A 12641-nucleotide genomic window follows, 5' to 3' on the forward strand; every position below is an offset into this window, starting at 1 on the left:
ATGTCGCATTATTATAAGCGACTTTGGGCTTCTTTTTCTGTAAAGTTGCTTGTAAAAATTGGTGGTTTCAGCGGGTTTTTTGGGCTTGTTTCTAAAGTGTACTTGCTTATTTAGGATTGAATCCAATTGTTACGCTTATTTATATTTATAATTATTATTTAAACCAGTGGTTCTCAAATATTTTCATGAAAATGTTTTGTGCCGGGGAGCATTTATTTATGGTGTAAGAATGTTTCAATATTCCTACTACATATTCCAAATATTCCACATTTTATTGCAAGAGTTTTTGAAAATAGCAGATCTACAATCTCACAATGTCTTTTGGTCTTGTTTTCCTAGACCCGGTTCCTTATTTCTCTCACGAAATATGGCAACACTTGAACAGTGGTTGCGCTGATAGAACAGCTAGTGTCTGAACCAGCAGCTACATCGTCTCGTCCATTATAGTCAACAACACCTTGTTCCAGGTGGTGTGACAACAACAATGGGGGTGAATAAAACCTACATTAGTATCGCTTATGCGTCGATCGGCATCCTCTTCGGCTTCTCTGCCTTTCTGGTCTGGAACGTCGCCTACAAACAGCCATGGACCGCAGCGATGGGAGGACTATCAGGTGAAGTAAACAATGCAATATAGTCGTAACACTGTGTCCTTTGGCGTTTAAAGACACATATTGCTACTGATCAGATCAGACGAGATCAACATATTGAGGTGGAAACCCAGGTCATGATTATTAGCCTTGGATCAAGAAGACTATCATAGATGTATTCTATCGAGTCTAGCAAAAGTCAGACTCGATAAAAATACATATATTATAGTCTTAAGTTGATCCAATACTATGTCACATAAGGTCATGATATAATGCAAACCGAAACTGTTATACTTGTAACCTTATTCAAGGTTGATTGCACGAAAGGTTACCCCAGATGAACCCTACTACTGCTGCAGTGAATTTAAAACTAACACTCTTATACATATGGTGTCAGCACAGCAGCACCCTACATGTCTGGAATAACGGGCACTGAAAGGTAACAGGATAGGTGGGCTGTGGGCACCTAGTGGGCACCTCTGTGTTAACCCATTAAGGCCTGAGTCCGATTCTTAAAAATGTTTTCTAAATCCTAACAGTTTTTTGAAAATACATCTAAAATAAATTTTTTCAAGATTTTTCAAAAATAGCAGATCTACAAGCTCATAGCGCGGCACTGCTATGAGCTTGTAGATCTGCTATTTTTGAATAGCCAAATAAATCTAAAGTTTTAAGGCCAGTCCACACCAATGCAATGCAACTGCCATTGGGGATAATGCTTGCTAATAGTAGTTGCATTGGTGTGTGGACTGGCCTTTTAAATGGGCTATTCCAAAACGTTAAAACATAAAATAAGTAAAGTATACATGATTAGAACAACATGCTTAAACATTCGACAATTAAGGTCTTACATTTCTACAATTGCTACAGATTGCTACAAAACCTGTATATCCAGTCATTTTGAGGCATAAACAAGAAGTTGAAGGATAACATTAAGTCTGATAATGATGAACCTGCATGTTCACATCATATATACTTTTTACATTACTTAAGATTTTACAATATTAAGCTTTTTAACATTTTGGACAAAATAGCCAATTTTACATCGAGGTGTCCAGATGTCCCTAGTGCCCACCTGTCCTGTATCCGAATTTAAAACTAACATCTTCTAACTCATCTATAAATATGGAGTCAGCAGCACCCTACATTTCTGGCATAACGGACACTGAACATCCTGATTTTAATGGTCATTGTGTGACTTCAGTTTACCCTGCACTGCAGTTATGTAATAGGTCTAAAGTAGGTCTAATGCATTTATTGGATGTGAACTTTGAACCAGTGGCTACCTTGAGGTTAGTGAGTTTATAATTTTGCAACCTCTACTCTTTTACGGGATTGGTCATATTTGTTTATCATGTTTGCTTATAACACCTTAAGGTGTAATTAACTACCAATCTGTCAATTAAAAACTGAAAGCAGTCATTATAGCCTATCTGCTGGCTATTTTACTAGGCTGCATCTAATGTCATTGTCCACCCATTATAAAAAATGTCAAAAATACACAGACAGACAGACAGACAGACAGACAGACAGACACTCTGAATTTAATTATCTACATACATTGGGCAACCTGTAGCCAAATAACATTACTTCTAAACAATAGTTCCAGAATGGATTGTATGACAACATTTGTTTGATGCTGGCTACCGCAGTTTCATCATGTGGCCAAGGTTTGTTCAGGAAACTGATGTTCTAATATGTCTGGGGGTTGCAGCAGTACTGACAGCTGTTTATTGTTTAAAACGGAAGAAGGAAGCGCTGCCTGGCTTCAGTCACAGTGGCTTTTGCAAACAGGTGCTCTTCCATGGAACAGATAGGTATACATAGAAGCAAAGGAACCCAAAGTTCTGCTTGTGGTGAGGCAGAATGTAGGGGAAACAGGTACTGAGGCACTCTGTCTTCAGGTGAAAGAAATATAGATTTATTGAGCAAGGCAACAGCTGACCGACGCGTTTCGACACTTGGGTCTTCAACAGCTGATTATTGTTATTTCCTCAGGAACAAAGGACTCTGCATTTGATTTGGTAAAGGGGGTATTACTGAGGCAAGGTCAGCATCGGGTGATTAATGAAAATAAGGAAGTACAGTTGTTGTTTTATTTTAACACCCTGACACCTTGCTGCATTACTAAGAGAAACCTTACGACATCCAAATACATTCTACAGTTTTTTATTTTACGTTTGTTTATGTTCTGAGAACAGTGGGCAGTCATCCTGCAGTGTAAGTGGCTTCTGCGGCTTCTTTGATGAGACAGGAGAAGGAAGATGAGGTGTTGGAACAGTAAATGTGCCATGTCATTCACAAAACTACTAGCAAAAGGAGAACTTGTGGCAAACAAAGCGTGAGCCATTGACTCAGCACTCGGCAACATGCTTTGTCAGGATTTGTGTAGCCTTGCAACACACACACACGCACACACACACACACACACACACACACACACACACACACACACACACACACACACACACACACACACACACACACACACACACACACACACACACACACACACACACACACACACACACTGATCTCGTTCACACCAGATTCAGCACAAACAAATTTAATGGGGTTAAATTCGTTCTACTGCTATGCCACCAAAATGTGGAAGGCCCTACCAACAGACATCATAAAGTGTGACCCTCCTTAACCTCCTTCAAAACTGCAAAAAAAGGCACCTGTCTGCAATGTGTAACTGGTCCTAGTTAACACCAGAAATGACCCACCCCTTTACTGTACATATATGTTTTATATATATTTATATTTTATGTCTTTAAATGTCTCGATGAATTGAATACACAGGACCACAATCGAAACAAGCCCTTAGGGCTTTTTGTGTTCTCCTTTTAGCACCAATTACAATTACAATTTGGGCAGACGCTCTTAATCCAGACCGATTTACAGTAAGCAAGGACAACGCAAGGTAATACATCAAATTTGTAGAAATGGTAATCTACTAATAAACTAAAACATAAGTAAACCAAGAACCTATCATCAGTCTAACCGTAGAATATCCAAAAGAATCAATAATCTGTACATTGAAACTATACACACTATAGGATGCCAGGTCAGCAATGACCTGGCATCTGTCTACATAACATGCTATCCAACCCATTAAGACCTGGAACTGTGTCATTTTTAGATTTGAACTAAAAAGCATTATTTTACACTTTGGGCTATTCAAAAATAGCAGATATACAAGCTCATAGCGCGGCACCGAGTGCCGCGCTACGAGCTTGTAGATCTGCTATTTTTGAAAAATCATGAGAATGTGTGCAAATCTGTGAATATATATATATATATTTTTAAAGCGAACATTTTGAACTCAAATTTTTGCTTCTGGGGGGTCCCTGGAACAACATATTTTGATGGGGGTCGGCGGCCAAATACATATAATTTTGGGGGTCCTTGACATGAAGAAGATTGAGCACCACTGATATAGAAACAAACGTTTTTCAGAATACTGTTGAGATTTAGGAGACATGTAGAATCGGCTTCAGGTCTCAATGGGCTAAGTTACATTTTAGCCTTTGTATAAGCCTGCAAGGTCATCAAGGCTAGTGCAAGTGCCCTATTTATATTGTATAATCGTACCACTATACTATTTGCAAACTGTTAATAAAGTATTCAATCAATCAATCAATCACACACACCACATCAGGTAAGTCAGTGTGCAGGATAGGCCAATATCTACTGCAAGTGTATTGAACATGACGGAAAGCCTAATTCTGCCTAAGCACTTATGCTGTATATTGTGTGTGTGTGTGTGTGTGTGTGTGCGTTCGCTTTCTCCTCAGGTGTGTTGGCGCTCTGGGCTTTGATCACCCACATCATGTACCTGCAGGACTACTGGAGGACTTGGCTGAAGGGCCTCAAGTTCTTCCTCTTCATTGGGATTTTCTTCTCACTGTTGGCTGTCGTAGCGTTCTTCACCTTCCTGGCCGTTGCCATTGCCAACAAGGAGAGTGAGTACAGTACCAATCTTCACAGGCCTTTACTGCATGGCCTTGTACTTTGTTCTCCATTGTGTGTACCGTGTAGATTTGCTTAATTCAGTTACAATAGCTAATCTACAAGTTCACAATTATGAGCTTGTAGATCTGCTATTTAAAATTTGTGGGGGGGAAAACATTCAATTAAAACAATATAGTACATTATTAGGGTATAGAATTTGTCTCTTTATTATGAGTATGCACAAAGTACTGATGTAGTAAAATATAAAATGATTATCACTTTTCATTAGAGTCAAGGTTTGTTTGACTCTAAAGACGTGCAACATTGAATTGTTAGAAAGGTATGCTGTGCAACAAGTCTAACCTACTACTACCAGGCATATTGTGTGCTGTGGCAAGTGTCTATGCTTGTCCCTCTGTTGTTTACTTTGAAGCCCTGAAAGAGCTTATTGGATCAATAAGGGCAGCGCAGTGACTCGTATACACTTTCAATTAATCCTTAACCATCGCTTTGCATGATATTTCAGTATTTTGGGAGAATTATCGATGTGACCTAAGGCTAAGTTAATGCATCTGTCTAGAGAGAAAAAAAGACCACAGGCTTAAGGCCAGTCCACACCAATGCAACTCCTTGCAACATGCAACTGCTTGCAACCATTATCCCCAATGGCAGTTGCAAGGAGTTGCATTGGTGTGGACTGGCCTTAAAACGGTTTTGTTGCAAGGAGTTGCGACTAGTTGCATTGTTGCGGTCTGGCCTTTAGCAGAAGGAGAATCACATGCATGCAAATGACTTGGCTTGTATGAAAAGTGTGTCCAATATAAAACATTGTATATGAACTGCCTGGGAAATGTTTTAGCTGTTCATTGTTGAATTTAGCAGTGTTTAGTTTCTGGGACAGAAGGAATGCTAAATGGACTGCATTTATATAGCGCCTTTCTAGTTTTTCCGACCCCAGGCGCTTTACAATGTACTTCACATTCACCCACATTCACACCGATGGGGGAGAAAACCATGCAAGGCACCAACCTGCTCATCAAGAGCAGTTAGGGGTTTGGTGTCTTGCTCAAAGACACTTCGACACTTAGCCAGGAATATTGTATTGAAACACAGCTCACTTTTGGAAATGGAACCTCCAGGAGGAGAAGACGAACTAGAGAGAAGGTGACAAAGACGAGAGAGAACTGGAAATATGAGTGCAGTAGAGCGCAAATCTCCACCAGGGGAAATGCCCTGATAATAACAGCAATGCATGTAGTGAAATGTTGGCAGCGCAGCATGTGATTACCAGTTTCATGCTTCCCCCATACGTCCCTGCTTTCATGTGTAATTTAGCCAATATCCTGCACTGGCTCTGATTACTGTGTTTAAGTCCTGGGGTCCATCCATGGCACATTACAAACAGTCCCAGTGGAGTTCACAGCTAAGCAGAGGATACGTGTACTGGAGACGATGGTAAAACATCCACACACTGGTTCGTCAGGCAAATTTGCCTGATGAAGACCTATAAGGTCGAAGCGTTGTGGCATTAAATAAAATAAGTTTTGGGAGCTTTAAACCAGTGTGCGGATGTTTTACCTTCTTCTCCTTGATTTTTGCCTTGATGTCCAGCACCTGGCCTAAATACAGGTACAAGATGTGTACACAATCTCCTCTGTGATATGTATGATGTACTGCCTGGGAAATAAATAGAATTAGGCAACAGCATAGGTTGGTCTGTTATAAACCAGGTTTGCAGAGAGGTTGTGGCGCAAACTAGTTTTGCTGTGTTAAGTTAACTCTTTAGTTAACTACTACCTATATTTACCTGTTAACTTTGAGAATTAGCCGCTGCCTGCCTCTCCTTTTTCTAACTGGCATTTAATACTGGTTTTACAGTAGCTTTAGCCAATAACTTAAACACACTCTGAGCTGCTGTCTCTCTAAATTCTCTTCTGTCACACTCTGCTGTTTATTCTGGGTGTGGGCCTACACCAAGGATCGGCTCAGAGCCCTTTCTTGTTTGAATTGGTAATGAACAGGTTGACAGATGAAGTCAGGCAGGAGGAGGCACTGTGGACTATGATGTTCACGGATGACATTGTTATATGTAGCGAGAGGAGGGAACAGGTTGAAGAGAGTCTGGTAAGGTGGAGGCATGCTTTAGAGAGAAGAGGAATGAAAGTAAGGAGGAGTAAGAACTTGAAAGGACAGTGAAACAATGAGGATGCAAGGAGAGAAGATGAAGGAGTTTAAATCCCTACGGTCAACTATCCAAAGGGTCGGTGGGGAGTGTGGAAGAGAGGTGAAGAAGAGCGTACTGGCAGGGTGGAATGGATGGAGGAAAGTGTCAGGAGTGATTTGTGACAGAGGGGTACCATGCTTCATCTCTCTCTCAGCTAGGGGGTCCTTGGCCTGAAAACGTTGAAGGCCCCTGCATTAGAGGATCAGCCCAGGTTAGAAGGTTTTGGGATACAAAGGCGAGGTTGAGATGGTTTGGACATGTGCAGAGGACGGATGAGGTGTACATTGGGAGAAGGATGCTGAATATGGAGGAGAAGAGGAGGTTTATGGATTCAGTGAGAGAGGACATGTGGGTGGCTGGAGTGACAGAGGAAGATGCATAGAACGGAAACGGATGGAAACAGATGATCCACTGTGGTGACCCCGATGGGAATTAGCCGAAAGAAGAAGCAGAGAGGTTTTACATGCTGACGTAGTTATTCTCACAGTAGAAGATCGAATGGAGTCAAATCAATACTCTAAGCTATTTTCTGTATCAAAGACAAAGAACATAAATGGAGATGAAGACGGCAACAAAAAAAGCATAAAGATTAAGATGAGAGATCTTGGCTGAGTGTGTGCATTCTTGTGTTAAAGAGACGTGACACGCATAAAGTCTAGAATCCATGTAATATTGTTTGTCCATATAACTAAAATAAAAAAAAGTGCACACTGCTAGATATGCTCCCACTGTTTATTGCAAGCTCAGTTAAATTTTTCGATCCCATCTGGATCTTCATCTAACTTATTGAACTCATGAATCAAATGGTGCTTTTTTTGTCAGCATTGTTTTGTATTGAGTCACACATTTCTAAGTTATAAGATCTCCATAGAGAAAACGTTTCATCGTTTTAATCATTTTGGCAGGGGAGACTAGAAAGAAACCCAGAGAATAATGAACACAGGCAGTTGGTACAGAGGTTGAATGGAGTGGAGGGGCAATAGAATAGTTGGGTTGGAGTGTCCTAAGTGTTTATTATTGCTCTCCCAGCTATGGCCCTGGATCTGTCTTACATAGACATGTGTGAAGATGGTTTGCTGACAGGTGACCGGTGCAATGACGAATAATCTTATGTCTGCCCCACCCCGCAGGCCTGACAAACCCTCGGAGCCTCTACCTATCCTGTGTGTGGAGCTTCATGAGCCTGAAGTGGGCCTTCATTCTGGCTCTTTACTCACACCGCTATCGCAAAGAGTTCGCCGACATCAGCATCCTCAGCGACTTCTAAAGGCATGATGATAGTGTACCATTCTGGCACAGGGCCAGGTCTACAGACAGCTCATTGAACAGGGTATCCTGAGGGTTTCTGTGCGTGTTCTAGGGCCAATGATGATCTATATTGTGGTGTGGACATGAACAAACTAAAGGGCAATAGCAGGTGAGGCACAAAGAAAGGGTGCAATGGGTCGTACCCCGACCTCAGGCATGCACTTGCCTTCCTTCCTGCCCAGGATTTGTTTTAGTGTGTGCGCAGGGTTTATCTTTCGCTTGTCGGGACAATTTACAGACAAGTCCAGCCCTGTTTTTAATGATCTTTTATGGATTTTTATCTCTTATGTAATCATATACATTTGATGGATTCTCGAGTTTGATGTGTTGTCATTCAGGCATAACTACTATACCCTTACCATGATTTCTTTTACATACTTAGATAGTATTCCACTTTGTGTTGAGGGCATTTTTCAGAGTTTAAGGATATGTAAGATGGACACTGCAGTTTCACACTGTGGTCACAAGATGGTGTCACTTTACCAATGATGTGGTACAGTACGTCTAATGGCTTGATGCTTTAAAAAGAGTTGATGTTTCTGATTGTATCAATTAATATTAGTACTACTAACATTATTATTACATTTACTTTCATATGACACATAAAAGTTCCACAAAATAATGCTTTCTTTTTCAATCACTTGAGTTATATTTTACCAAGGGAAATATGCTGGTAAACTTTGAACCAAGGTGATAATTACCCTACTACAATAATGTATGTTTCTTAAACTTATGTTTCCAACTAAACTCATTTTCTTGATCATTGAGTAAACCAGGTGAAAGAGAGAAGGTCACTCAAGGTTGTTTAACCTCAGTCTGAAAGAGCTTTGAGCTACAGATCCAAATCAAATCCACCTGCACTTTTTACAACACATACTCGTTTGAATGGGCATTTTACAGATATAGTACATGTTCTTGTTATTATTATTTTTTGCATCAGTTATACACAATGTTGAAGAAAATGATGGGCATTGATGTCCGTGTGAAAATCAACCCTTGTTTGTGTCCATCAAAGTGTATCTTGGGTTACAAACAACAGCAGTGCTTCTTAATGATGTGCATGTTAAAAGGGAATCATGACCTTTTCTTGTCGTTTTCTCCTGATCCAAACCATTTGTGATAATTACAATGTTGCCTAAGGAGATTAATTTAATAGCGTTCCTTTTAAATGTTTGTTTTTCTTTCCTGTGCTACCATATCTATCATGTAAAATAATGACGTACAGCACTGTGTATATCCCCATAAATACTTGAGTGAGTGAATGTATGAATGTGTGTGTTCTTACAGGTATGTGTCTGAGAGCCATGATAATAAAAATACCTTTTATGACAAGCCTGTGTATTGGTTGCATATTATCGCAAGGCAGTCTAAAAACAGACAAAATAAAGGGTAATAACTAAACTATTTTCAGTTTTAGAGCCATTTCTCCTTGGTTAAAAAACTTTAAATACATCCATGGCCTAATTTATGATGTCACTGATGGTCCCACATCAATCCCAGACTATAAATGACTATATTTTCCATTCTAATGCCTACTGCTTTGCCATATTATGAGAAACTACCAAGGGAACAGATAGTGTTTTGAAGGTGTGATACATTTTCATTCCTACTAAGCTTGGGTGAAGAGGGTCAGTGTTGGGCATTAGAGAGGGATTTGCACTGGGAGGGTAGGAAGCCACTTTCCCAGCCACCCGGCATACGTTTTTTAAAGGAAAAACACCCCATAGCATTGCAGTCATAACAGTAAATGCCGGGCAATAACCTGCACTTTGAAGTTTGTCAATTATTCAATCCGTCCACATTTTTATTCTGTCCCTCAAAGAGAATGTGGGGGTGCAGCGAGTTTTTGGTGTATGATTTTGTTAAGGCAGCTGCCTGATGGAAGGACTTTGAAGTTGATGCGAAAAATATGTGGCTGAATTATGTCCGCATATATGAATATTTGTTGCATTAGATCTCGTTTTTTTTCGTTTGAGAGATTCCGTTAGAAGACACTGTGGGTATGAAAATATTGCGTCAGTTTTTAGAAAACATTCTGATGTTGGGAGGAAACTATAATGTAGGCTACATTTGGTAGACTATGGAAAGTATGGCTGGCACTCTTCCAGAATTCATTGTTTAGTAGAGGTAACATTAACTTTGATCCTTTTATAAACCACTATCATTATTTTTTTTTTCTCATGCTTTCCCTCATCTTATAACTTTATTTCTTCTTTTAAAGGACATTTTTCGTGGTACTTATATCTTAATGACATTACACGGGGCTTGTTTGCAAGCCCTCAGAGTTGCATTGCATCAAGGTAATTGCAATGTTGTGGTTAGATCACCATAGTAACATTTTTTATCAAGCCATTATAAAGTTTAACATTAAGAAACTGAAAAACAATCCAAGTTACTTTCCACTGAGCAAGCTGTGGGCTTTGGAACCAAATGCGTCCTATTAACTTTATACACTGGGCTGTAAAACGTGTGTGTTTTTGTGTGGTATGTAAAGAGGGGGAGGGGTCCCTGTTTTATTGAATTATGTGACTCTTTTCTGCCCAAATCAAGGAAGGAAGTAATCTACCGAAAGTCCTCCTAACTGACAGTCTGGCAGACAGGTTGACACTGGGAGGAAGGGATCAAATATTAAAGAATAGAAAGAAATTGATTTAAGCACTAAAGTGCAACATTTACCAGGAAATAAATGTATACCAATTAATTTAACCACTTTAGAGTGAAAAAAGGTTTGTTAAATGTTCATCGACAGAGGTCGGAACTCGGAAGTATCAAAATATCAATATATGTGGCCTAGAGGATTACATTATGTTTCAATATATTACATTCTGATGTTCAAGTACTTTTCTGCAGTCCACCTGCCTTTCATCAAACTTACATGCCATATAAATAGAAGCATTAATAGCTGTTTTTTATTCTTTTCCTTTGATGGTTACCTATATATATGACACATGGGAACATTTACTTTGAAGTGTTATTATAGATATATTTACTGTATACAATATTTTTTGTCATATGTTCAAAATGGGTGGACATGAACAATATTGCTCCTTTGGATTCACAACGTTGGCGGATGTCTCTGAAATGAGACGGCTCAGAATAAAACGCATAAACAATGAGCATTCGCTTTAATAATGCAAATATAAAGCTTTCGGTCTGACAAAAAAAAAGGAGAGTGGCAAAAAAAAAAAAAAAAGAAAAAAAGAAGAATGAAAAGCTACCATCTTGAATTAGTAGAGAACCAGATGGTCTATCTGACATTAAAAAGATGCTCTGGCATTTTCAGAAGGCTGTTTCGGAATGATTTCGGAGGAACTTCCGCAAAGAGAAGTACAAAGCCCACAGATATTCAAGCAATATCCATAGCAATTTACTGTTTTATTTACAAACTGAAACACATGTTTCTAAACCTTTGTGATCCCCTCCCCCTCAAATTTCTCATTATTACCACACTGATTTACTGCTGCAGCATCTCTCTCTCAGTCTCTATCTAGTCTCTATCCATCTCTCTCTCTCTCTCTCTCTCTCTCTCTCTTTCTCTCACTGTCATCTCCTTCAACCCTCGTCACTCATTCAAAGTCAGGCCCTGCCAGAAGTCCTCTCTGCCTCAGGCAGGCAGAGCCAGACCTCCTTGTTAACTCCTTCGGGTGACAGCAGTACAGTAGATGTCCGACCTCCACTGACTCTTTTGTCCCCCTGATACTCTCTCTCTCTCTTTCTCTCTCTCTCTCTCTCTCTCTCTCTCTCTCTCTCTCTCTCTCTCTCTCTCTCTTCTGTGTTGTTGGTGTGTTGCTCTGCCCCTGGGACTGCAGGAACGTTCGCATCTGAAACATTTTAGGGAGAGACACATATTTGCCGTTTTAGAGCACAAAGGGATATGCCATGGCAGCAGCTGTTTGAAGTGGCTTCACAGGGGGAACCAAAACCAGAGCGAAGGATTAGAGAAACCATAAAGAAACGTTAGTGCAATGTAGCTTTGGTAAGGTCATCTAATCTAATGGAAGAAGGGATTGATTCAATGTGAAAGCGCACCACTTTGAAGCTGGCTGCAGGATTCTGTTGATGTTTCTAATGCAATAGCTCAGTTCTAAAGAACACGGCATTCCACTACCTCTGCAGGGCTGCACTGCGCTTCACTGTACTTTGACAGTACCTGACACAGCGTGCCAACGCCTGATCTGATACATGTCATTGGTTCTGACACAGTGGATCGCACACTGATCCCAGGTTTATGATATCCTTCTCACAACCAACGTTTGAAGTGTGTGAGTGGTAAATATCACGATGTACCTAAATAACCGTGTTGATCCAAGGAAATTGTCACCATAAGTATGCCTACATCAACTACCTTGATGTGTGGCTTAGGCCTATAAAATGGGTTTTCAGTGAGGGTCAAAAAATTGGACCCTATTACTCACTTCATTCCAAAGACATCTGGGATTTTTGTAATTAGCCTAATATTTTGACTTGTGGCTTTGGAGAATCTGTATTAGGTGACAGTGAACTATGGATAAATAAAGATGACAATGGAAACATTTACCAAGAGAGGATTTGGTTGATCATGG

General features: G+C 40.0%; 2 protein-coding genes across 2 annotated transcripts in view; both read left to right on the top strand.

The window, feature by feature from the left end:
* The window catches only part of dennd6a (DENN/MADD domain containing 6A), a 252356-nt gene that overhangs the window by 128517 nt on the left and 111198 nt on the right, over positions 1-12641 (top strand). The window lies entirely within an intron of this gene.
* On the top strand, positions 385-9398 carry slc48a1b (solute carrier family 48 member 1b). Its single transcript, XM_084061562.1, has 3 exons — positions 385-614; positions 4391-4558; positions 7902-9398. The coding sequence occupies exons 1-3, from the start codon at positions 485-487 to the stop codon at positions 8036-8038; spliced, it is 435 nt and encodes a 144-aa protein (XP_083917688.1). The 5' UTR covers positions 385-484; the 3' UTR covers positions 8039-9398.

This window comes from Gymnoscopelus microlampas (assembly GCF_963454915.1).
Source record: "Gymnoscopelus microlampas genome assembly, chromosome: 7".
NCBI lineage: Eukaryota > Metazoa > Chordata > Actinopteri > Myctophiformes > Myctophidae > Gymnoscopelus > Gymnoscopelus microlampas.